Source organism: Giraffa tippelskirchi, chromosome 9 (genome assembly GCF_054371585.1).
Source record: "Giraffa tippelskirchi isolate mGirTip1 chromosome 9, T2T-mGirTip1v1.2.pri, whole genome shotgun sequence".
Taxonomy (NCBI): Eukaryota; Metazoa; Chordata; class Mammalia; order Artiodactyla; family Giraffidae; genus Giraffa; species Giraffa tippelskirchi.
In genome coordinates, this window is record NC_137283.1 from 125030601 (window position 1) to 125058433 (window position 27833).

The 27833-nt window shown below is 37.6% G+C and overlaps 1 protein-coding gene and 1 long non-coding RNA gene across 10 annotated transcripts in view; one reads left to right on the forward strand and one right to left on the reverse strand.

Annotated features, from left to right (window-relative positions):
• Nucleotides 1-21576, reverse strand: part of LOC145520957 (uncharacterized) — a 315163-nt gene extending 293587 nt beyond the window's left edge. For 2 of the 3 annotated variants that reach the window (XR_014064949.1, XR_014064948.1), the window contains exons 1-2: nucleotides 21487-21576; nucleotides 21195-21355 (exon numbers count right to left, since the gene is read on the reverse strand). This is a non-coding gene — a long non-coding RNA (uncharacterized LOC145520957). The remainder of the gene's footprint in view (nucleotides 1-21194; nucleotides 21356-21486) is intronic. The other variant, XR_014064947.1, reaches the window with a different exon arrangement.
• Nucleotides 21577-21827: 251 nt separating this feature from the next.
• MAP3K7 (mitogen-activated protein kinase kinase kinase 7) overlaps nucleotides 21828-27833 on the forward strand; it is a 62242-nt gene continuing 56236 nt past the window's right edge. For all 7 annotated transcript variants that reach the window (XM_081528495.1, XM_081528491.1, XM_081528493.1 and 4 more), the window contains exon 1: nucleotides 21828-22132. Coding sequence is in view for 6 of the 7 variants with exons in the window: in XM_081528491.1 (XP_081384617.1) it covers nucleotides 22013-22132 (120 nt within the window). In the remaining variant the exon portion in view is untranslated. The remainder of the gene's footprint in view (nucleotides 22133-27833) is intronic.

Sequence of the window (27833 nt, forward strand, 5' to 3'; positions counted from 1 at the left end):
TTAGAGAGAGAAAACCGGACTGCCTAAAACTTGAATTGCCTAAAAATGAGCTACCTTTATATTCATTTATTGAAACATTTTAAAGATACCTGAAAATACATTATTTCTTTGTAACAAAATTTCACTCTTTAGAGTATAAGCATCATAAACTATAACCAAAGTTTGTATTTACAAAGAAGCAAAAAGCTAAGGCTAAATAGAGAATTTTTAATTACTTGTCAGTTACCTCAAACCTAAAAGTATCAAGTTTCCTTTGAAATTATTTCTCATTTTTATTAGAATCTAATTGAAGATCACCTGTAAAATGTGGGGGGAAGAAAGACAAGTGGAGAAATATCAATTCTATGCTTAGATTTTTGAAAGAGTAAAAGAACCACAGTACCACCTTGTGGGGAAGAGAGATTTTTTTTTTTCATTTTCTCCATTATGGTTGTTTTATTTCTTTCCACTATATAGTCACACACACATTTTTTAAATGAAAACAAATAAGGCCATTAACAAAAAATTGGGCCTATGTGAATAAAATGTGATAATATACTTTCACTATTATTTTAAACACACTAGCATGTTTATATCAAAATAACATTCACATTAAATTAAATGTAACAATATATGTATAATATTAAGAAAATGTGCTTCTAGTAGTACAAATAATTTCAGAAATCAAATGTTAGGCATGCAATGGTAAATATAAAATTATGTATACATTCTAAAAGAAGAATAATTCTTTTAAAAATTGGTTTATATTTCACTATTAAATACTATTCATGGGTTTTTAAGATGTAGTTAGTTCTTTGTTCAGTTGTTTGGACCTGGAAAAGCCACATTCTTAGATAAATACAAAGTATTTTTTTTAAGTTTTTTGTCTCATTACATTTAACATTGGCAGAACAGTCAGATATTTTTAGAACCTGTATCAGTTGGTTTAACAAAGCTGTTTTAGTCACTTTGAGAATATAAAAGGAGGATAGATCATAAAACTTGGAATTTAAGAAGATTATAAGACTCCAAAGCTGAGAAATGCAAAATAAAAACTGTTTCTCTTCTATTGTACATTTGGAAATATCTTACATGACACAAATGTTCCCTGCTCTAAACGTGTTTTCTGTAAAGCAAGAGAGAATTCTGGGGTTACCTGTAGGCATTCTTTATTCTCTATGCTTTAGAATCACAGAGCTGGTATATCCCTCTGACCTTCAGGAAGGACTAAATCAAAAGCATCCTGGGAAGAGACCAGTGTATTTCAAACTGTGTTCAGCAGAGCCCTAGGGGCTGTCAAAAGATTATAAGGGGAGGGGAACACTGAGAGAAGCCCCTCACTCTCAGCTTCTACCAACTGACTCTGCTTTCATCGCTTTCACATACAGGAATTCTGCCTAAGATTGAGGTTAAACAACAGGCTCCACATCTCTAGAAATGTTAGAAAACCACTAATCTAATCTATTTTGTCTAAGTCTAGTAAAGAATTGCTGTGAGAAATGTTCTGATGCTTTCTGCACATTTGTTAAAAAATGCATCTTTAGAGCAGCCCACTGTGATTACACATACCATATTTTCTTTCTTTAGAAAAACAGTTCATTACAAAATACATACAAAATTGACTGTTTCAAAAAAACAATTAAAACTGAAATACATTAAATTAAAAATCTCTATATCTCAATCCTAAACCACTCACTTCCCAGGAATAATACAGCTATCATTTTGGTTTGCACACATCCAATTTTTCCCTGCGGGCACAGGTACAAGCATGAGTGAGCTAACACACACCCATACTGAGGGTTTCAAGAACACAAGATCATATCACCTGCATTTTGTCCCTCAATAATATATCTCTCTGTGTCAGTAGCCACAGAACCACCTCATTCATTATTCAAAGTATGGATGTATACAAGTTATCTAATCTCTATTGTTGAATATTTGGATTTTTGTTCTTATATTGTATATTTGCACTTGTTCTTCCTTCTATCTAAAATACATTTCCTACTCTCCACCTGGCCAACATCTAGACCCCAGAGTAACAACACTACCAACCTGTAAGAAGCCACAATTTCAAAATTTTAAAACATAATTTCTCAATACAATGTAATTCTTTACCCCAACGTTTTAAACACAATAAAATGGGGCTTTTTTTTTTTTAATCTATTAATTTCTTCACAAGAAAAAAAATCTATATCCTTTTTAGATTTTCCCAATTCCTCAAGAATGGAATTTACGCTTTTTGGAGAGCAATTTGGCTGTATCTATCAATATTTAAAATGTGCATATCGTTCAATCCAACACCAGAGTAGCTTTCTAAATGCATATTCACACAAATTCACTAATTCATTCAATACAGTTACTGAACCTATTGAAGTGTTAGTCATTTTACTAGGTTCTTCTGGAAGTATGGTTAAAAGAAGAAAAACTCAGATTACAGTGTACTGGGATAAATCCCCATTGGATAAATAAACACATAGTATGTTTGTCATTTATAAATTGTGATAAATAGTAGCAGGAATATTACATTACAGTAAACAACTTAAACATTGAGTTTTCTTCTTAAAGAGCTACAAAAGAGTTATAAGATCTCTATTACACTTACCTTTTTCGACCCAATCTTTGATGGTATATTTCTAAGCATCCCAATATGTTCTTTCTTTTTGAAAAAATACACCTCAACCTACAGACAAGCAACTGAAGTCTAATGAGCCTCTGATATTGACAAATCACTGCTTTCAACTCACTTAATAATTTTAATCTTTATCCCAAATTTATTATTAAGATACATAGGCCTTTGTTTCTTACCAGCTCTTTCATTTTTCTACTGTGAATTCATTTTTCAAATAAGGATAAAATAGAATATTCAAATATTAAATAAATACTGCTGCTTGGATAAGGTCAAGAAAATAGGTGAAATTAAATTTTTGGCTGACAGTCAGTGCCAACCCCATACTATTTCAAAACATTGCTGATAAGATGGCTTAGAAGAGTCCAAATTCAGTGCACAGAAGGTAGGTGTGGGTGTGTCAATGTTTAAGGTATGAAAGTCTGCACTTGGTGAAAAGGAATGTATGAAAGCTAAACGCCAACATAAAAAATAAAGTGTTTCCCATTGTACTGGAGGAGTAAAGGCTATAAAAAAGGTATGGCCCTTAGCTATGGTTTAGTTTTGAAGGATGTCATTTGTGATAATAGCAACAGCTACCAAGATGAAGCTGAGCCCGTGAATCCACAGGAAATTCAGATATGTGTGAGTATATCTAGAGGACAAATGAGATTTGGCCATCAAGGTTCTCTTTCTGAAAGAGACCAAGAATGCTTCTGGAAAATAATTCATCTTTAGGTTAGCAGAGACTTTAGGAGTATCAGTTTGACCCAAGTAAATGTGGTTAGTGTCAACAGAAAAAGGGATGATTTGGATCATGTTAGGAAACTTATGTGACACATGTGGGGACTGCTTGAAAGCACTGGTAAGAATTTAAGAGGCCAGAATGACCTCGGGATGGACTAGGGAGAATGGAGGGGAGGTGATAAACAGAGAAATACTGTACTGTTTCTGCTAGTGTGACCTTTGACCCTATTTTTATTCTTCATCTCCTCACCCCGAGGAAAGATGAGTTAGATCACATAACACTAAGGCCTAACTGGAGAAAGTCATTACAAAGCTGACACTGTGCCAGGTTCTCTCTTTCTTTTTTCCCTCCAGTTTTGGTTGATTTCAAATTTTGGAAGCCAAGTTCTTTTCTATTTGAATCATGAGAACAGGAAACAACTGAAGAAAGATTATTTGAGGGCTCATTAATGATATTAACTGGTACAAATCAACATTTTGAAACTATTATTTTAAAAAACAAAACAGAACAGCCCTGGCCTCTATGGGTTGGGCAGAAATCAACTGGGAAAGGGCATGAGGGAACTTACTGGGATGTGGTAATGTTTCATATCTTGATAGGGTTTAGATTATATAGATGTATTCATTTGTCAAAACTCAACAAATGTACACTAAAGACATATGCATTCATCATATGTAACATTCACCTCAAGAGAAAGAAATGTAAAAAATACTGAACTCATTAATGATATGAATGCTGAAGTATTTACGAGAAAATGTACCAATGTCTGCAATTTACTTTCATCAATGAATACATCAAAAATTAAGATATAATAATGGGTGGATAAAGTACTAAATGCATGGACAGAGATGTGATAAAACAATAAAAGTAAAATGTTGATAAAACCTAGGTGGTAAATTACAGGTATTCACAATAAAATTATTTCAAGTTTGCTGTATGTTTGAAATTTTTCACAATAAAATGTTGGAGGGAAAAGTTACTTCCTTGCATCCAAGAAGGCTTAAAGTCTAAAAGGGGCCAGAGTAGAGTAAGATACTATCTATCTATACTGCATTTAAAAACCAACGAAGAACCAGAATGGGATAGGAACAGGCAAGATCAGTCTGTCAGCTCATATTTTCCCTGCCTCTGACTCTCCAAGCACCCCTCCTCCAGCACCTCAGGTTATATTGATTCTCCAATCTTTTCCTGGTGATCCAGACATTCTATGCGTTAGGCAGTCAGTATGAAAACAGATACAGCTGTCCATTATATAACACTCCCTGCCACAAACCATACATACATCTTACTCTGAAAATCAAGCTTAGAAGCTGACACACTTGCCCATATTTCCAGCCTCAACACTGGCTTCCATGTTGCTGCCTGAGCCTCTTTTGCCCACAGTCAGGCTTATGCTTCAGTGCCCCCTTGATGACCCATGGGCTTCTGGGATTACCCTACCCCTTTTGATTTCAACTCTGGGAAGCTCTAGTAATAAGGGTGGGGTTTCTGTTTTGGTTTCTGTTATCTCATCAGCTTTCTGTGATCACTCTCCCAGTTTGGCTCCTGAGGCCCAGCCTATCACATAAATAGATGATGACTGCTGTACCACAGTGACCCCGAGAATAGAGACCTAAAGGAAAGGGCTACAAAGGGTCTTCGCTGGGAAGGCATGAGGCTCAGAAAAGGGTTGAGACAGTAGAAGCTACATCTCAAGAGCCTCGGTCAAGCCAGTTATGCAACAAATTTATTTAAGTCCCTACAATGTGCTAGGCAATATGCCAGGCACTGAGTAATTCAGTGGTGAACAAAACAAATATAGTCTCTGACCTCACAAAGCTTACATTAGTGGGAGAAACAGTAAATAAATACTAAAAATCAAATACCTATACATATATCCTTTAGAATTTATTACACATACTATGAAAAGTAGGGTTCTCTGATGGATTATTAAGGAGATCTACTTTAAGTGGGGAGAAAACACTCTCTGAGGAAATGTCATTTACGTTGTGACCATATGAAATATCAGAAAGCAGAGACAGTCAAGACAGAAGGGAGAAGACGTGAAAGTCTGTGAGACAGAGCAAAATTAGAGGAAAGGGAAGAAGGCCTGCTTAGAGCAGCGTGAGTAAGGGGGTATAAGCTCTTGGATAAGATTTCAGACAAGTGAGCATGGACAAGATCCGAGCAGTCCTGATAAATGTGCCAAGGCTTTGGATTTTACTGAAGTACAATGGGAGACCCTGGGTTCAAGCCAGAGATTCGAATGAAGTCTTCCTGAGTGCCACCTACCCCAGAAATCGCTCCAGTTCTGCGGACCAGTCTTCCGGGATAATACAAGAATGTCAGCTCCAAGAGGTCAGGGATTTTTATCTGTGTTGCTCACTGCTCTATTCCATGCCTAAAATAGCAGGAACTTGGGAAACATTTGTTGAATCAACAGGGTGTCTCTAAGAACAACAGGCCTTCCTTATGACTGTAGATTTTGTTTCAATGGCTCTGCTCTCCTTTAAGCAACTATCCTTTCAACACCATAGCCACTTTTTACTGCTTCACAGCAGAGAAAATCTTAACTCTCTAGCACATACTCCAAGAGCCAAAATGTTTTTAAAATAGAAGTCTATTTATTTGGTGTTTTGATCACAAAAGACTTGTTGAGGGAGGGAGAAAAATGGTTTCATATGGTCCATATAGCAAATATTAGGAAACTTACCATGGAAAGTGAGGGGGAACAAAAAGCAAACTGTGAAGGAGTGGCAGGAAAGCGTTGGTGGAACAGTGGGAACAAAACGGTTCACATAAGGAACAGTTCAGGGTAGATCCCCAGGTACCACTGAACCCAAATACTCTGGCATTATCCTCAGGAGTCTCTTTCCACCCACACTCCAATTTCTGTTCACAGGCTTTGTTCTCAAGCAAACTTGTTCCACAACGACACCTACTAGGAGCTTCAGGTATACTGACTAAGAGTCTGGCAAAACACGCAGAAAGAGAACGCTTCCTTCCCATGGTTTTAGCCAAAGTCTATTGGCTCTTACTGGTCTGACTTGGTTTACACATCCTTTCTTGAACCAATCACCATGGCTACAGGTGTATACAACTCTTCATGGCCATACCAAGCTGGTGTTCTTACCACTGAGAGGGGGAGTGAGTAGTCAACCTCACCTTAAACCCAAACACAGGAAGTGGTCATTCTCCAAAGAAAAATGAAGATGCTAATGCCAGAAGAATTTTAGGGAAGTGACTGTTTGGGGGACAAATAAAAGGCAACTACAGAGTGTTAAGAATTATTTCTATGTACAAAGAAAATTAAAGGCAGAGAATGGCTAGAAATTGTTTTTTTTTTTAAGGAACGCATAGATTATATTACAAACCTTCAAATAACAGACTATACACATAAACTTTCTATAATGTTTCCTCAAGTTTTGGCTGAGTGCAAGTTTCAGATGAACAATCCAATCAATGCATGCACATAAAAAAAACAAACATGGCTTTTAAGTTATATATGTTTACCCTGACATGTGACAGGAAGGCAGTAACCATTTACAAGAATTTTATGCACGTTCAAACAAAGATTTAACTTGATATATTTTTAAGCTAAGCTGAAAACTGCCACAATGTGGAAAGCTAAATGCTGCAATTATTTCAAACTGATAATACACTATTCATTATAGTATTACTTGTGTTTTGAACCACTTATTTACTTAATCAAAAATGTATACAATTTTTGAGCATTTTTATGCTTAATCAAAAACTTCAAAAATCTTAAGTACAAAACACAGCTGAACTGGGAGTTCCCAGGTGGTCAAGTGGTTGAGATTCTGGACTTTCACTGCCATGGCCCAGGTTCAATCCCTGGTCCAGGAACTGAGATCCCATAAGCCATGTAGTGCAGGGAAAAAAAAAAAAGACTAAACCAAATTCGAGAATACTGAAATATGAAAACCTCAATGAGATTAATGAAATAATAATATATTACTTAAAACAAACAAAATTCTACAATAATGAAAACTCATTCTTGAAAGAGAGTTCTTGAAAGGGAATGACAAACTGAAAAGGAAAAAAGAAAAGAATCAAGTAGATGGATGAGATATGCAAAATCAGTAAGTTATGATCGATACAGAAAAGTATTACAGAGGAAATATATTACAACTCTGAGTCTTACAATGTAAGTACTAGGAGAAAAATTAAACACACTGAGCAAAACCAATAATCTTCCATTAAAAACTATCAAAATTTGCAAGAACAGCACACATTTGCAACAACAGCATATAAATATACCTGGAAACAACAACATAAGCTCAACTTTAAGCTTTTGTGAGGGAAGAGAGGTAAGACTAAGTAATCATTCATCTTATTCACTGCTATATCTTTAAACGGGCTTCCCTTGTGGCTCAGCTGGTAAAGAATCCACCTACAATGCAGGAGACCTGGGTTTGATCCCTGGGTTGGGAAGATCCCCTGGAGAAGGGAAAGGCTACTCACTCCAGTATTCTGGCCTGGAAAATTCCATGGACTGTATAGTCCATGGGGTCGCAAAAGAGTTGGACACGACTGAGTGACTTACACTTTCACCTGGCACATAGTGGATGTTCAATAAATTTTGTTCAGTTGAAGAATGACACATATAATCACTCTATCCAGTTATTTCAAGTGAACAGTTTGGTGGGCCATTTTGTGATCTCAAAATGAAACCAGTTAATCCAATACAGCATTTATGTGACTATGACTCTATAATCAAATAAACCCAGAAAGACTCTACCAGTCATATGTTGGGGTATGTTAAGTTTCAGATCGGAGAAAGATACAAAAATTCTACCCATTATTTGTGTCTTGTAGACTTGCAGTGCCACAACCAAGATTCTACTTGGACTGGCTGCAGAACAAGTTCTTAGCTTGGCCTCCCCTAGAAGCAAATCCTGAGACAAGGACTGAACACACATAGCTTTTTAGAACAGTGACTCTGACAAGGCAATGCGAAAATGATACAGAAAAGGAAAGGCAGCCAACAGAGCGTGTATTATTAAGCCAACTAACCCAGTGGACATCACAGGGAAGCTCTAGAATTATTCCAGCAAAGGGGTGGAGAGCCTGGGAATTTATACCTCTACATCACAGCTCCACTGGGTTAAGGGTCATCACCTGAGGGACATTAGTTCGTATTCACTTTCAGCCTACCCAAGCATGTGCACAAACAGGGTTTTGGCAACCCAAGGCTAGTTCAACAAAGATGTAGTTGCTGGCCCCTGGAAGTCAGGCTGGCACGCATGGGAGCAGTAACAGAATCTGAGGGGATATGGGCAGAGCACTCATAGCGTCTGCTACACCAGGCAAGTAATGGCAATAGGTATATAAATGGGAAGAGGTCCTAGATTAAGAGAGGATTTGAAAGTAAAATATAATTGTAATTTCTTAGTATTAGGTTAAATAGCCTTTAAAGGCACTAGAGTACAGTGGCTACCACTATCTGTGTTTAATAAACCACTGTTGTTGATGAGGGAGTGAATCAATGATTTAGGACTGAACTATTCAGAAATAGATATACCAGAATTCCACAGTCATAGCAGCTCACTTACACTGAGCTTTGAATATTTATTTTTTAAATTTCACTTTTGACAAACTAGCTAAGAGGGGATAGCTTTTATGTAGAACTTTTTATTCTATACAAGTTACATACTCTGTTTTAGTCATACAGTATCAAAAATAAAAACAACAGATTAAACCCTAACCATTTCCCCTACATGAACATGATTATACAATCAAAAATCTAAAGTCAAAAAGCATCTTGAAAGAAATAAAGTCATTTAACATCTTGTTCTCTATATATCTTAAACCTTATAAATCCTAAGCTTACATTCTCAAGCTCTAATGACTTTTAAAGGCTAATTTTTTAATCCAGATTTCACATCTTAGTTCTACAGCTAAAATTTGTTGCTTTCAGAAATCATTTGTATGTATGCCAGTTCAATATGCTTCAATCGGAGGTGAATTATCAATTCTGATTATACCTTTTTTTAATAAATTAAGCTACAGACACAGGAAATAATGTATTCTTTGCTTCCCAAAGGGGATCAATCTGAGATTTATTAAAGTTGATAATGAGTCCCTTAGAAAAAGGTAGAAATCAATTCTGAGCAGGAAAGTTAAGGTAAGCAATATTACATAAAACGGAAACCAAAGATGACTCCACTTTTGTTAGTTTAATAACCACCATATGTCAATTCAAATATGCTATTGTTTTTCTTCTAATGAAGATGGCTTATATTGATTAATAAACTCTTGAATTGCCTGCATATATGAGGAGGTGTAAATCTTGCTCTCATTTAGATTGATCAAGAATTGCTTAATTTGATCTCAGAATAAAATTCCCCTTCAGGCAGTGAATTGCATCCAGTTTGGATTAGGATAATGACATACTTAAGCAATTGCCATTTATCAAGGAAACTGGAAGTAATTACTAAAAACTTGAGATAAATTTAGAGATTTAAAACCTTAACATAAACTGAATGACAATATTTGCTATTTTTCATCCTCCCCAAAATTATCAATTTCTATTTAAAGGCATATAGTATAACAATAATACATTTGATATATTCATTATAATATGACCACATTCCTAAACATCCTTGAAGATTCATTCCTAAGGACTAAGTGACCTTTCGCTCTAAAATATTTCACTCTGCTTAAATTTCAACTTCAATTTCTTCTCCCTGAAACCACAGAATCTCACCACACCAGCCCCAAGTTTAAGCATGTGCATACATGCTAAGTCACTTTAGTCGTGTCCAAGTCTTTGCAGCCCTATGGACTGTAGCCCACCAAGCTCTTCTGTCCATGGGATTCTCCAGGCAAGAATACCAGAGTGGGTTGCCATGCCCTCTTCCAGGGGATCTTCCTGACCCAGGGATCGAACCCACACCTTCTAAACTGCAGGCGGATTCTGAGCCACCAGGGAAGCCCAAGTTTAAGCTGGCCTTAAATGAGTAGTAAATGATCAGATAAGAAAAGAGAATACTATTAGGAAAATCATAGCGATGTAATCCTAAGGTATAATTATCTATCAAATAAATGAGTAGGAAAGGACCCATATTTTTTTTCAGGGAAGGTCCATATTCTTCAAATAAATAAGATTATAATTAATCATTTGTCTTAAGGGAACCCAATATACTCCAAAGTAATTTAATCATCTGATAGCTCAACAGAAGCCTAGAACTAGTAATCTAACTCCACAGTTTCAGGCAAAAAGGTTTTGGTGACTTTACAAGGAACCTCTGAAGTGAAGTGAAGTCACTCAGTCATGTCTGACTCTTTGCAATCCCATGGACTGTAGCCTACTAGGTTCCTCTGTCCAGGGGATTTTCCAGGCAAGAATACTGGAGTGGGTTGCCATTTCCTTCTCCAGGAGATCTTCCCAACCCAGGGATTGAACCTGGGTCTCCAGCATTGTAGCCAGATGCTTTACATACCCCCACCAGGGAAGTCAACCTCTAGAACCCATTAAAAAAGATGTCTTCTTAGGGTTACAAGCTAGTTGTTGTCTTTTTAAGCAGTGCTCTGGTTGATAAAATATTGTAAGACACTAGTAAGTTCATTACAACTGTAGCAATCTCTTCAAATATACCACCCCTTAAGCCTCCTTTTGTTCATCTATAGTATTACAATTGTCCTTGCTTAACTACACTCCCTTTCTCCAGCCCTATCTTCAAAAGGACTAGTATACAGTATGGGCTTTTTAATTTCCATAGCCACTAGTTGTTTTGGAAAGGAGGAATCAAAAACCTAATTGTTCTAAAGTGAACCACTAAAACTGAGTTACCGAATTTACAAAACCAGAGATTACATCCAAGATCAAGATCTCCTCTCACCAAGGTGAATTGCTGTTCCAAGCACCCTACTGGAAAGTCTTGAACTTTAGTTAAAAGAAATGTATTACAAAATAAGAACAGAATCACTAACATCAACTTTCTTTTTTAAAACAACAGGAAAATGGGCCCAAGATTAAAATGTTATCAATAATTTTCAGTTCTTCAAAAAATGAATTTTTAAATCGATTAGTGGCAACCCACTCCAGTACTCTTGCCTGGAAAATCCCATGGACGGAGGAGCCTGGTAGGCTACAGTCCATGGGGTTGTGAAGAGTCAGACATGACTGAGCGACTTCACTTTCACTTTTTACTTTCTTGCATTGGAGAAGAAAATGGCAACCCACTCCAGTGTTCTTGCCTGGAGAATCCCAGGGACGGCAGAGCCTAATGGGCTTCCATCTATGGGGTCGCATAGAGTCGGACACAACTGAAACAACTTAGCAGCAGCATGCTGCTGCCTATATGTGACCTTAATGGTTCTCAACTCCACAACTGGGCTGTGAAATAGAAACTCAGGCTGCCTCAGTCACAGCTCAGACCTGCTGGATCAGAATCTCCAGAAGTAAAACTCATTGACTAATCTGTTGGCTGCAGCTAACTTTTACTGACACATCATGTCTTGTGTCTCTATGCCTTTATACAGCATTTCACTCATATTAACATCTTTGGACACCATGTAGTGTCTAGGCACTGTACTCTATACTTTCACATACCATTTGGAATACATTAAGATTTAGAGATGGAATGACATTTTAATATGTAACATCAATATGATTCATAACCCTATTAACAGAAACAAAGTATTTTAATATTGATAGGACTACAGCATATTCATTTAGCTCAATATTGAAGCATGGCTAGTCAAGCTTCAAATATTAAAGATTTACCAGATTACTTCTTTATTTAACAATTCAAGCTAACACTTCCAACATGGGTTTAATAATCCATGCAAAAATTTTTGTACTTCAGGTAGCGATTCCATTAAGGAATAGTTGTCAAAATTCCACTTCTTGAATGTCTTCTAATACTTCTAATATTTCTTCAAATATCCAAGCATTAAATACTGATTTCCCAAACCTATGAAATGTGATAGAACAAGTAAATATTGCAGATCAAACTAAAACACATTTAGGGGGTGATTTTCTGTTTACCCTATTTCCCTTAACTTTCTGAATGCCTCTGGGCATAACTGAAAGACCCTGTTACTTCTCCTGTACCATGTGTTAAAGTTTAAGTGTGCTACATAACTGATTAACAATTTTTAGAAGATTAATTAGCATCCCAACAGAAATTTAACAGAACTTTTTATTAACACCTTAATCTCGATAGTACCAATTTCCCCCTCAGAACACTCTGAATTCCCAGAGATGGCTTCCAAATACCGAGCCTCTATTTACTTAATGGAGCTTTGAGCCCCAGAGAAGAGCTCGGTGGGGTGCTGGGGAACTCAGAGGAAAATGTTAAAGGGGCAGCTTACAAATAAGAATGCAAAGTAGGCCCTCTCAGCCTACCAGGTTTCAAGTACTATCTATCCCCTACCCTGATTGCAACTTCAGCAGAGAAGAGTGGTTTGTTTGCTGAAATAATGAATAGTAGATGGCATCCATTTTAGTGGAAAGTTTTAATTTGTGATTCCCTGAGGCTGTGTGAAATGAAACACCCTTATCCATTCCCATAAATGAAGCCAAATTGTTTCTGGAATTTCTTCTGAAAAAGGCTGTCTAGGAACACTGATCTGACACATTGGTCTGTGAAAGAAAACATTGAATGAATGCCCTTTTGTAGTGAAAAGCACTATTTCTATGAAGATCATTTTTACTTCTGAAGTATGTTGTTATCTGATTAAATTTCTGCTTTTAAAAACTGATGCTGAGGTACAACAGAATGTTTAAGCTTGCCTCAGACATTCAGAAAATAAAAATGTCTATCCTGTCTGATTCTGCATCTGTTTTAGTTAAAATACAAGTTACGTCTGAAAGCAATCATCAGTGCCACAATAACACCTTATTACTAAATTTCAATAAACAGTTCAAATGGATTAAATAGTTGTGAGTATTGGGGAAGAAGAAGAACTAAAGTTTACCCTTGCAAAATATACAAGGTGAATTATCTAAACATTAGTCATTTTAACATTGAAGAGAGGTATAAATTGACCGATAGAACACAGCACCTTCAAAATTCTCAAACACTTAAGAAATCTCTGTGATAAATAATTTGGTATGCTACTTGTATGTCAATTTAGCTATCTATTAAATCTTTCCTCAGTGGTATTATAGGAAATATTTGGTTAACCTATTCAACCCACCCCAGTATTCTTGCCTGCAGAATCCCAGGGACGGGAGCCTGGTGGCCTGCCGTCTATGGGGTCGCACACAGTCGGACACGACTGAAGCGACTTAGCAGCAGCAGCAGCAGCATATCTGAAATAAACAGCATTTACTTAGAAATGCGGATACTCATTTAAGTTTTAGAAGATTATTAAGTGTCTACATTTCAGGTGCTATTCTAAATCCTGAGATGACAGTGGTAAACACAATGCTTATGATCAATCCCTGTCCCAGTGGAACTGACATCCCATGGAGTGGGGAGAGGATGGGAGGACAGAAAATAAACAAGGCAATAAAAGTAAATAAGATAATGTCAAATAGGTAAAGGGAGAGAAATAAAACTGAGTAATGGATAAAAAGTGAAGAGGTAGGAAGCTGAAGTGGAGGTAACTAAGCCAAGATCTAAGTGATAAGATAGAGACATCAGTGGGAAATTAGAGAAACTGCAAATCGGAGTTGGAAATTGCAAATCTACCTACCTGTAGACCTGCATCCATGAAATTAAAAGATGCCTGCCCCTTGGAAGGAAAATTATGACAAACCTAGACAGCATATTAAAAAGCAGAGACGTCACTTTGCCTACTAAGGTCCCTATAGTCAAAGCTATGGTTTTTCCAGCAGTTGGATGTGAGAGTTGGATCATAAAGAAGGCTGAGCATCGAAGAATTGATGCTTTTGGACTGTGGTGTTGGAAAAGACTCTAACAGTGAAGCTGAACAGAAGGATATTAAGAAATAATACTTCAAACAGTGTCCCGTAAAACAAAAAAAGAAACTGAAGGAAGCAGTCAGAATTCTGGGGGATTTGGCCAAATATTCATTGGAAGGACTAATGCTGAAGCTGAAGTTCCAATACTCTGGCCATCTTACACAAAGAGCCAACTCCTTGGAAAAGACCCCAATGCTGGGAAAGATTGATGGCAGAAGGGGACGAAAGAGGATGAGATAGTTGGATGGCATCACTAATTCAATGGAGATGAGTTTGAGCAGACTCCAGGAGATGATGAAGTACAGGGAAGCCTGGTATGCTGTAGTCCATGGAGTTGCAGAGTCGGAGACGACTTAGCAACTGAACAACAAAAACAACCACCTGTAGACCACTGGTACATGAGAAAAGAAATCTAACTCATATAAAAGCAGGCCTTCTCCTAACATCTGTAGAGCCCAGAGCAAGAATACAAACAGAGGCTCACATACGTATGTCAAAATATTTATAACTTCTAACTCAAAATAACTGGTAAAGGGAACAAATTCCATCCTGCACCAGAATGCAAGTGGTATGAGCTCCTGACTTATCCCCACTCCTCCTATGCTAGGCCTAATTTTACACTGCAAGGAACCTTACACCATCCTCATGTGGACACTCCAACCTTCCCATCGGAGCCCATTCCCACACCCTTCCTACATAGAGATTTGCCTTGGCTAACCTTCAGGAGGCAAGACCCAAATCCAATGGACACTCGAGTTTTTCTCATGCTTAGCTTCTTGAAAAGTATTCAACACTGAAATATCCTTTTATATTGATTTCCACAACATCATAGTTTTTAGTTTTCCACAAATTTCTTTGGCAGTTCCTCTGCCTCTATCCCTACCTTAAAGACTTTATCCCATAAGGCTCTGTTTTAATTCCTCTTCTTTCTCATTTTATACATTTTCCTTAGGTAATCCTGTTCATTTCCATGACTGAAATTACCATCAATAGGCCAGTATCTGTTTCTCCAGCACTGCCTTTTTCCCTAAGATCAGTTGCCTACTTGATAATTATACTTGGAACTCTCTCAGGCATCTCGAGCTCAGTGTCTTGAACTGCTCTTTATTCTCTTCTCCCCCAGTCTTGTTCCAGTCTTCCCTCTTCTGAAAATAGCACCCCTCCCAACTGAGTTGCACAAGTGAGAAATCTGGGAATCATCCTTTATACCTTTTGCCCTTTCCTTTGTCTCCTTCCCCAACATCCCACCAATTCTGTTTCCTCAGTATCTCTCAAATCCATTTATCCATAACCCCTGTGGCCATGATCTATATTGTTCAAACCACTAATACTTCTATTACTACTGCAACACCCTCCTAGCATCTCAAAATTTTCATGTCATGGTACAGGTTAAAGATGATAATATTGTAAGATATTCTGGGATAAACTAGAAAGTATTTTAAAGAATCTATTTGGGCTTAATTAAAAAAAAGAAAAAAAAAAACCCTGCTTTTCCCACACTGGGTTATTTTAAAAAATAAAGCATTACAACATCAAAAGAATCCTTCTAAACATCAAACACGTTTTTTCAAAATTTTAAGAGGAATTTTTATAAGCTTTCCTTCATAAATATAACTTTTTAACATAAGATTTTATATTGTACTTGAAATACCTACTAACAAGCCTAATCAAGACTTTTTAAAAATGAATTCTTCAAATTCTTGGTAGTCATTATCAAAGAGAACATACAAGAAAATGAAACTGTTTAAATATTTTCGCAACCATTTAAAAATCTACAACAGCTGAAATAGTAATTTAAAACTCTTTAAACAATTCTTCCTCTTATTTAAATGGCAAATATAATGTTCAAATTCCTTGGGATAATATGAATGGATTTTGAAACCAGCTACTTGTTTCATATCAAGAATTTCAAACACAATGATGGAAATTTTATCTGCAGGACACACAGGCACCATCAAGGCAGTTGACTCGCCACTAACACAATTGATGGGGACAAAAGAACATCAGCTGCAAACAGAAATGCTAGCTTTGTATAATGTCAGAGAACGTCTTGGAGCTGCACCTTTACTCCAATTTTGCAGCCCCACTCTGACCAGCTACATTGTGGACACTTGGAACACAAACCCTCCCAGAAGCCCATGGACAGTGAAAGACCTAGAATGAAGATGTGGGGAGTATATGGAATAAAGAAACCCAAATATCAAAGAAATGCATGAATTTGGGGAGCCACTCTCCAGCACTTTCACAGAATTGCTAAGGGATTGGCTTTCTTCTGTGAGAAAACTGCAATTCAAAACTGCAGTTTTGAATAGAGTGGAAAACTACTTCTGAAATTTCTATAAAGAATATTTGATTGGTGGGCTAGTTTGGTTCTGGGACACAGTAAAGACACACTCCTAATAGACATATAAATAATGAACACTTGTTGGCTGCATTCCCAGCAACCATTCCCTGTTTTGCCTCTTAAAAGTCTCTAGATCTTTCTTCTGGTTAGCAGCTCCTCCTTTTCAAAGCGCACAACTCCATGAATCCTACATCTAAAATAAAGACATTCATAACCTCAAACCGCATCTCCATTCTTCAGTCAAGGGTACAGTTGTCAAAGTTTAAAGTTTCCTGTTCTTCTGAAGCAGCTATCAAAATAGATGCTGTCATTGTACTAGACAATGCGATTATGTCACATGAAAAATGAAACTGCTAGAGCATGCATTTTTAATGGGGGTGATATCACCTCCCAGTGGGTGAAACGGGAGAGGAAAAAAATTTTACTGTCTTTACGTATAAAGCAAAAATATGCTTACAGTACATAAACAGATTATACAGTATATATGTAGTAGTAAAAACTCTGGGGGCTATTAAGAACAAGTTTTAAAAGGTTCCTTAAAGGATTAATAATGGGAAAAAAAATATTGAGAAACTGTGTTCTAGAATAATGGCAAATATCACAAAAAGCAGATGACAACAATGGAAACTCAATTATTGATGTTACCATTAACTTTATGAATCAAATGACACTCTAAGTCTGTTCTAGCTCTTAGCTTTCAACTTAACTAAGCTAATAAATCCCCTTTATTGTTTAAGCAATGTTGTCTTGAGTTTTCTCTTACTCATAACAAAGTCACATTAACAGGTAAAATACAGAACTTGTTCTGTTATGTACTGACACTGAGGATGGGTGGTATAGAGTGCTCAAACTGGGAGGGACTTCAAGTCCAGTTCAATAGCTTGATATTCAGTTCAGTTCAGTCGCTCAGTCGTGTCCGACTCTCTGCGACCCCATAGACTGCAGCACGCCAGGCCTCCCTGTCCATCACCAACTCCTGGAGTTTACTTAAACTCATGTCGGTTGAGTCGGTGATGCCATCCAACCATCTTATCCTCTGTCATCCCCTTCTCCTCTCGCCTTCAATCTTTCCCAGCATCAGGGTCTTTTCAAATGAGTCAGTTCTTGGCATCAGGTGGCAAAAGTATTGGAGTTTCAGCTTCAACATCAGTCCTTCCAATGAATATTCAGGACTGATTTCCTTTAGGAGGGAATGGTTGGATCTCCTTGCAGTTCAAGGGACTCTCAAGAGTCTTCTCCAACACCACAGTTCCAAAGCATCAATTCTTCAGTGCTCAGCTTTCTTTATAGTCCAACTCTCACATCCATACATGACTACAGGAAAAACCATAGCCTTGACTAGATGGACCTTTGTTGGGAAATAATGTCTCTGCTTTTTAATATGCTGTCTAGGTTGGTCATAACTTTTCTTCCAAGGAGCAGACGTCTTTTAATTTCATGGCTGCAGTCACCATCTGCAGTGATTTTGGAGCCCAAGAAAATAAAGTCTGACACTGTTTCCACTGTTTCCCCATCTATTTGCCATGAAGTGATGGGACTGGATGCCATGATCATTGTTTTATGAATGATGAGCTTTAAGCCAACTTTTTCACTCTCCTCTTTCACTTTCATCAAGAGGCTCTTTAGTTTGTCTTCACCTTCTGCCATAAGGGTGGTGTCATCTGCATATCTGAGGTGATTGATATTTCTCCCGGTAATCTTGATTCCAGCTTGTGCTTCCTCCAGCCCAGCGTTTCTCATGATGTACTCTGCATATAAGTTAAATAAGCAGGGTGACAATATACAGCCTTGACGTACTCCTTTTCCTATTTGCAACCAGTCTGTTGTTCCATGTCCAGTTCTAACTGTTGCTTCCTGACTTGCATACAGGTTTCTCAAGAGGCAGGTCAAGTGGTCTGGTATTCCCATCTCTTGAAGAATTTTCCACAGTTTATTGTGATCCACACAAAGACTTTGGCGTAGTCAATAAAACAGAAATAGATGTTTTTCTGGAACTCTCTTGCTTTTTCAATGATCCAATGGATGTTGGCAATTTGATCTCTGGTTCTTTTGTCTTTTCTAAAACCAGCTTGAACATCTGGAGGTTCACGGTTCATGTATTGTTGAAGCCTGGCTTGGAGAATTTTGAGCATTACTTTACTAGCGTGTGACATGAGTGCAATTGTGTGGCAGTTTGAGCATTCTTTAGCATTGCCTTTCTTACGGATTGGAATGAAAACTGACCTTTTCCAGTCTGTGGCCACTGCAGAGTTTTCCAAATTTGTTGGCATATTGAGTGCAGCACTTTCACAGCATCATCTTTTAGGATTTGAAACAGCTCAAATGGAATTCCATCACCTCCACTAGCTTTGTTCATAGTGATGATTCCTAAGGCCCTCTTGACTTCACATTCCTGGATGTCTGGCTCTAAATGAGTGATCACACCATCATGATTATCTGGATCTCTGGAAATTTGTGGAGACACTATAGACTAGTGACTGAAGTTCACATGAAATTGTGAGGTCTAAGCTTCCATCCTTAACTCGTGAAAGTTAAAGAAGTTAAAAGGAATATGAAGTTAAAATTCAGGTGAACTGAGACAAATTCCCCTCCCTCAATTCTCTAGATTCAAACTATATTACTTATGATTCTTTGATTGCAAATGACAAAAATACAAGTTGAATCAGCTTAAATGAAAAATGGGAATGTACCAGCTCATAAAATCAAATCACAGAATGGGAGAGGTACACTGGACCTTGAGAATGATAAGATCCAGAGTCATAAGCACTGCTGAGAGCTGGGACTTAAAAAAAAAAAAAAAGAAAGAAAAACTGCAAGCAAATAGGAAAAGGATTGATTTTAGATTACTATCAACATCAGAAGTCCAAATCAGTGCATAAAATATAGAAGCAGAAGTATTAAGGTAGATGTTCAAGATCATGGAGGAGATTCACTTTGAAATGCATCCAACAAAATAAGAAAGATATACATATGAGAGGATGAACAGACAGATACATGTTAAAACAAGAAGAGTAAAATGTTAATGATAGCATCCTACCGGTAAGTATATACTTGTTTACTGTAAAATTCTTTCAACTTTTCTGTATTTCGATATTTTTCATAACAAAATTTTGGGGAAAGAAAAGAAAACAAGCAGAACACCATCATGACTATGGTGACTAATCCCTTGTCTGCAGTATTCTAGTTCTAAACTGAAGGTACAGAAACCAGATCATGCACTCCATGAAAGTGAGGACTGGCAAAACTATTCATTCAGCCAAAACATTAAACAATTATCTCTTGAATTCCCACTTGGTAGCCTCCACTGTTTTAAGATCAAGGTGTTAAAAGAAAAAGTAAATATGACCTGTGAGTGAAAGGACAAGGTTAAAAGGTGACCATCCTTGTTTGGGAATTTGAGTAAAGAAATGACAGGTAAAAATGGTTATGCCATTAATTTAATATGCTTCCATTTCGTGGTTGTTTTTTGTTTAGTTGCTCAGTTGTGTCTGACTGGAGAAGGAATGGAAAAGGAAATGGCAACCCACTCCAGTGTTCTTGCCGGGGAAATCCCACGGGTTGTAGCCTTCCAAACTCCTCTGTCCATGGGATTTCCCATGCAAGGATACTGGAATGGGTTGCCATTTCTTTCTCCATTCTATTTGGTTATTAAGTGAACTAATTAAGCATCATTTTATTGTAATACACATAGAAATAAAGCTCTGATTTCTCACTTGGACAACTGAGCAGATAATGGGATCCTTCATGGAGACAGAAAATGCACACAAAGAATATATATGTAGTGGGTGATAACTTCTGAATTTGTTTTTGGAATCTTAAAGTTCATGTGCTAAGTTACGTCTAAACAGAGATGTCCAGTAGGTCCAGAATTCAGGAAAAATTTGAAAACTGGGAGAGATTGTGAGTTATCATCATAAAAGTGGTCAATACCCTGGGTAAGATTACCCAGAGATTGCTCTGTGAAAGAAATTATTCTTTCTTCCATTCTCTTACCCATTCACCAAATTATCATTGTTATTAAAACTACGAATTAAAAAATGACACAGTCTTCCAGGAGTTCATAACTTCTTAATTGCCAAATTCAATCACCTATTCGCAATCCCAATGTGTTAAACTTACTTCTGTACAGCATTTATTTGGTTAGCTATTCCTTACTTGAAAAACTCTCCTCCACTGATATTCCCATCACCATTCCCCTCACTTTCTCCTTTCTGATTGTTCCCTTTTTGGTCTCCTACTGAGACAGAACTTGACCTTCACAACGTTTCATTCTTAAACCTTCATCTCTAACTCCAATTTTCCCAATTAGGCTTTAGGGCAAACTGACTCATGTTTAACAGAGAGTTTAAAATTTAAAATTGTGTTGAAAGTACAACACAGGAAATATTTTTCACCTTGGAAATACACTGACCTAAGTGCTTGTGAGAATCATACTTGTTTTACTCCCGAGCCTGTTTACTCCTGTCCTGAAAATGGCAACAAAAATATTCAATTTGCAAGGCTACTGTTAATGATAAAATATGGATACATAAATGTAAAGCATCCAGCACAAAGCTCTGCACTCAGACATGTACCATTAATACATTCTATAAGTTCAAATGAACGACAAATTATGCCAAATTATAAATATCTACCTTACCTAAAATTAACTTCTGTTCGTGAGCCTATATAGTATTATTCAGGTTACATACGCTGGCTCGCTGTGTATTATTTTCTTTAGAATCTCTGATAGCATCAGGGACTGGCTCAAAGTAACAGTAGCAATCGCTTCTTTCCAAACAAAAAACACATTTTCCTAGGCTTTTTAAGAAATAGTGCAGTTTAGCTTAGGAGTGAAACTGAATAGTAAGCTTCATCACAAAAACTCAATCCAATACTACCCCGTCCATCTGCAGGTCTCTGAGAGAAAAGGGAGCGGGGTCAAAACATACTTCACCAAGCGAGGTTGAAACTGTAGCTTTTATCTTTCCCGCTGCTTCCTAAAGGGCCAACCGTACTGAGATTCCATCGTGTTCTGCGCCACTTCCGTTCGCGCGTTTTAATTACGTCACACGTCAGCTCTCGCGGTATCATCACTTTGCTGAAGCCCTTTAATAAAGGTCTCGCGAAATTTGTCCCACAGGTCCAAACTAGCCTCTCACCCTCCCCCACTCCACCCCCAACCTGTCCTTCCTTTCTCTGTCTCAGTCACGGAATTTTCCCCTCCCCTCCCTTGATCTCAAGGCCCTCCTCTTGTTTCCGATTTCAGGCCGGAACCGGAAGCTTGGTGGGCGGGGCCGGGCGGCGGAAAACGCAGCGGAGCCGGAGCCGGGACTCGGCTGTGGCCGCTGCCCCTGTCCCCGCCACGGATCGCCGTGGCTCCAGGTTGAAGGTCGGTCCGGAGGCGGGTGGGCGCGGGTCTCCCCCGGACTGTCCGGGCGGCAGCCTTCCCGGGCCCCCCGGGCTCTGCGAGGGATCATGTCTACAGCCTCCGCCGCTTCTTCTTCCTCCTCGTCTTCCGCCGGTGAGATGATCGAAGCCCCCTCCCAAGTCCTCAACTTTGAAGAGATAGACTACAAGGAGATCGAGGTGGAAGAGGTGAGCGAGGCCTGGCACGGAGGCTCGGGCCCTGGCCTGTCCCGGTCTCTGCCTGGTCCTAACTCCAAAGGCGCCTCCCCAATCCCTCTATTTCTCGGGACCCACCGGGGAGTCCCCACACTCACAGAGACCGGGTGTTAAGGGGCTCTCCGCGTTCAGATGCTCCTGGGTAGCTCTCTTTTTTCTCACTTTAGCACTCTTGAGTTTGGATGTAATACTTCGGTGCCTGGAGTTTGGGTCATCTCAAACGGAGAAAGATAAACTGGTGCGATCGTCCGGTCCACCAGTTCTAGAATCTGTAAGTAGTAAAATTTATCAAAGACCATGGCCGTTTTGGAGTTTTAGTTCTCCAAAACATGGTGTTCTTAAGGGTCAAGGATTGTATTATGTTCGACTTCTGGCTCAGCATCTGGCACGCAGTGGGTACTCAATGGATGCTTTGTAAGTTAATACATCCACAAGTCTAGTAGTTTTTCCCCAAGTACCGAATAGCTCTGTTTCGCCGATTCCATAGAGCAGCAGTCATAGTAAATATTATTTAATAGCTTTCAATTAGACTAATTTAGGTTAATTTCACTCTTAGTAATGTAGACTGGTTTAGGATGAAAAAATGTTTCAGGTAGCATATTCTGAAGAAATAACGAGTGATTGATTTCAGTGACAACTAGAATGTGAGATCAGACCAGAAGTCGCTGTTGCAAAACCCGAATACATCCTTTATTCTGCAATATTTAAAATTATTTTGGAGCAAGGTAATAATGTGCCTTTAGCACATTGCTTCTTTTCAATGCACAGAGGTTGGTTGTATAGACCATAAAATTTAGAAAACTGAAAGCTATGTATATTTTAAAGACACTTTAGAAAGTGTTAAAACTTTGGTTGGAAATAGTATTTATTATTTACCATTTATCATTTAAGAGATTTACTAAGCACCCTACATTACATACACCCAGGAGAATCCTGCATGTTTTGTATTACAGATCTCAAAGAATTATCTCTACTTTAAAAATTTAAAATTAATTTTAGACAGTGGTAAGCTAAAAGTACTGAGATAATTATCCTTCAACGAATGATTTCTTTTTTCTATGCATGTTTTGGAAGAATAATGGATTACTTTATTTTTACTTGCTTAAAATAATCTTAAAGATCTCTGAAAACAGCCTCATTTTACAAGATAGTGTAAGTGGGAAGAGCAAAACCGTTGGAGTTAGATGAAGGTTCAGTGTATCAGCTATGCCATTTATTAGCTGTGTGATCTGGAGCAAGTTTCCTGACTAACCTTTTTGAGCTTTAGTTTCCTTAACTGTAAAATGATTATAATTTCCACTTCGTTTTATTTGTATGAGACTTTATTAGGCAGTACATGCAAAACACCCAACACAGTGCCTGACACACATTACTAGGAAACTGATTTCCAGAGAGGAACTGTGACCTGCTTTAAGGTCATATGGCTAAAAGAAGGACCCATATTTTGGAAGAGGGGAAGGTTTTGTGTGTGTCTGTGTGTGTGTGTGTGTGTGTGTGTTTTCTTCTGAGACTATGATAAATTCTTTTTTCAGAATTGGATAGTTGATCCTGCTTTCATGGCTAACATTCTTTCTTTTTTAAGAATAAAAATTCAGTGAGTCAGTATAAAAGAATTGCCGTTTTTAAATAAGCATTTACGTCTACTCTGTGGCAAACTGCTATGCTTGTAGACTACAAATTGTTATATAATAATAACTTGTACTTCGTGGTCTACCAAATGTTTTCAGAGACTTACATCATCTGACTTTTACAACCTTAGTTTTCCCGCACTGCTTTTTGAAGCATTTTACATTCTTGGTTATTAGTAAGGTGTCATTTATCCTTTTACCACTCTTCCCCCAAAGCTATTTAACTTCCTATTTGGGTTCTGTTTCCAAAGACCCTTCCTTTAGTTTAGATGATGTTTCAACTATTCTTTAGTAGATTTAGGACATTGCTGAGGAGTAAATTTTTGTTTCTAGATGAAATTTTCCTAGGTTAGGCAGGCTTTTGATTTTGTTCTTTTCAGTTTTTATTACTCAGTTTATTTTCATGTTAAAGATTTGAACTTAGACCTTTCTAATGTTAAAACCGTTACATAATTTTCATCATATTCTTTATTTTCACATTAAAGCAGTATTACTATATAATCTAGGGAGCACCATGAGCACTCATTATTTCTCAACTTAGATTCTGCTCTCAGCTTAAAATCATGAATAAGAGAAACAGAAACATGACTAGAAACAAAAAATATTTTATATTGCTTTCATCATTTTATATGGTACCAGTGTATTGCCTACAGATGAAGAAAATCATATTCTGTTTCTCAAATAACAGTGTAATTGAATCAGCATTATACTGATTCAGTTAGAAATTGTGTATAAAGAAAAATACTCTGACCATAGGCCAAATATGCACTCATTTCACAGATGTATATTTTTAAGGCATCAGCTGAGTTTAATCCTTACATTTCTTATACCATGACTCAGTAATAATCAGTGTGAAACTTTCTAAATTCAGTTTTGATATCAAATTATGTCAGATCTCAGCATTAGAAGCCTATGTAGGTATTTTTAAAATTTTTTAAGTCATTTAGCTTTTATCATTCTGTATCTGACTGTTAGAATGAATTGTGAGTTATGTATCAGTACATTGGGGACTAGGTTGCAAGAAGTGAGAGAGGCATTTTGGTGTGGTTAAAATAAAAGTGTACTGGGCTGGGTATTTAGAAAATGTAGATGCCATACTGATTTTGCCATCATGTATTTCAGTAATTTTGAGCAAATCACCTCATTTTTCTGAGCGTCTTGATTTCTCACGTAAAAAGAGAGATTGAACAAGATAATTTAAGGTTTCTTCCAGTTCTAAAATGAAATCACACTCACTGTTTCACACTTTTTCTAGCATTTATGCTCTGTTTCCACAGTCAGCTTTAAGGACAGTGATCATGATGAAATGTAGTTTGTGACTAACTAATCCTGATTAAATAGGGCAAATGATCCTCCCGTTTTACAGATAGTGACAACTACCCACTCCAGTATTCTTGCCTGGAGAATCCCAGGGACGGCGGAGCCTAGTGGGCTGCCGTCTATAGGGTCGCACAGAGTCGAACACGACTGTAGCGACTTAGCAGCAACAGCAGTAGTCATAGAGTTTGATTTGCCAGAAGCCTCATATCTAAGTACATGGTAGAGCAGGGAATTGAGTTTGAGATTTCACACTCCTGAGTCATTTGCTCTTTCCTCTTGGATTTATAAGGTCCCTTCGGTTCTTTCTGAAGTTACTTTGTAGCCAACCTTATTGTAAGAATGGGAAACAAAATACCGATTTCATTTATAATAGCTGGTCTGGAGCACTTAATGAACATTCTTTTCTGTGCTAAGATTATGAAAGATGAGTGAATGATCCTAGGATTCTCTCCTTAAAAACTTTGACTTATCATGAGACTAGATTTTCAGAACCACAAATTAAAACTATGAATGTAATGTAAATTGCACACTTAAGCCATAATTTGAAAGTAGAGTTTATCACAGAAGGCTCCATTTAGTGGGAAAGATTTTGAAACTAGATTTTGAATAAAGTAAGCATCATAGATTGGGAAAGATACTAAAATGAATTCTTTGTAGTTGTTCCTCTGCCTCGAATGCTCTTTTCCCTAGAATTTCATTGACCTGTTCTCACCATTCAAGTCCCATTCAAATGTTGTTGTTGGTGGTGGTGGTAGTTTAGTCGCCAAGTCATGTCCGACTCTTGGGACCCCAGGGACTGTAGCCTGCCAGGCTCCTCTGTCCATGGGATTCTCCAGGCAAGAATACTGGAGTAGGTTGCCATTTCCTTCTCTCCAATGTTACTTCCTTGGAAAAGCTTTCCCAGAGCAACCTAGATCTTTGTCAGTTCTAACATCCTTCATGGCACTTAGCTGTCGCTGAAAGTAGGTATCCCTCAGCAAAGTTTAACCTTATTCACACTTTTAACTCCAATGCCTAGCATCTAAAGGTTTTCTATAAGTAGTTGCTGAATGAATAAATGAGATAATCATGAGAATTCTAGTGTCCATCTGGTTCTCTTTATGTGAGCTGGTTCTTTTATGTGATTAAACCAGAGGTTAAGATAAGTTAGTGATTTGGCTAACGCAGCATTTACACTAAAAATAAAATCTGATTCTCTTTGCAAATGTTGATTTCATTGCAATTAATTATACCTAACAAATAGTTTGGTTTAACCAGGGGTAAAAGATTCTGCAGAGGGTCAGGTGCTGTAACAATACAAGCCATGTATTAGCGGGCCTTTACTAAAATGCTAAAAAGACCCTATTTGGCATGGTCGCTTTTAAAAGGGGAGATCCACAATGTTGACATCAAGAATAGCATATGTGCAATGCACATATAATAGTTGCAGCATTTATATGTTCTTGGAGAAGGCAATGGCAACCTACTCCAGCACTCTTGCCTGGAAAAGCCCATGGATGGAGGAGCCTGGTAGGCTGCAGTCCATGGGGTCGCTAGGAGTCGGACACGACTGAGCGACTTCCCTTTCACTTTTCACTTTCATGCATTGGAGAAGGAAATGGCAGCCCACTCCAGTGTTCTTGCCTGGAGAATCCCAGGGACGGGGGAGCCTGGTGGGCTGTTGTCTATGGGGTCGCACAGAGTCGGACACGACTGAAGTGCCTTAGCAGCAGAGACATGCAGAGGTTTTGTTTTAAATTGAAATACAGAAAGAGCTTTGACAGTATTGTACATTTTGTGATTTTTTATGTTAAATGTGTGGGCAACTGATAATAGAGAAAACCTAACTTATAGTGGCCTGAATAAACTGTCTATAGATTTGTTATTAATATTAAGAATATTCAGAATTATTAATAAGCGCTTCCATGTGAAACTTCAGTGATTGTTGGTTTCAGGAGAAACCTGTAATTGTTATCACAGTGAAGAGGTAGCCACAGTCATAACATTTATAGTGTGCCTGTGTAGCTTAAAAGATGACATGGGCATATTATTTGAAAGAAAGGCCTGTTTAAAGGGTCAGATGTCTTACGGCTGATTTTAAAAAGTCTGCATAGTCAAAGCTTTACTTTTGTGTTATAAAGTCTGTCTTGTCAGCAGGTGGCAGTTCTACTCTGTCACAGTTCAGTTAATTAATAGATATTGAAGTTCTGAAATAGTTGGAGGCTCCAAGTTCTAACTAATAAATGTTCAGATCTGTGCTTGTTCTGTCATGTCCCAAATCTCTAGCCAGAGCAATGGCAGTACGGCCAGGGTCCATTCACACAGACCACAGGTCAGGGCCAAAGCAAACTGACAGCTATAGTCACTGAACTAAAAATAACATGAATTGGACACAATTAAGAATTATTTCATAGTAAATTAAGAGTGCAAGGGTGCATACCCTTTTCCATTTAGTTTTCGTTTAGATGGTTTTTTGTTTTTAAAAACCTGACTTGACAAAGGAATGGAGTATTCGTCCATCTTAAATTAGTTTTTAAAGGAGTTGCTTTCTTTGAACACATACACCGAATTTTGATTTTGGTATTTTTGCATTTTAATATTAATTGCATGGAAATATTTTTTTTCTGTCATCTCATATTCTTCTGCTGTATTTTTTTTATATTCAGAAATTAAATTTAAATTTGCTTTACTACATGAGACTAAAATTGTGGATCCCAAATTATGAGGGCTAAACCACGGGGGGAGAG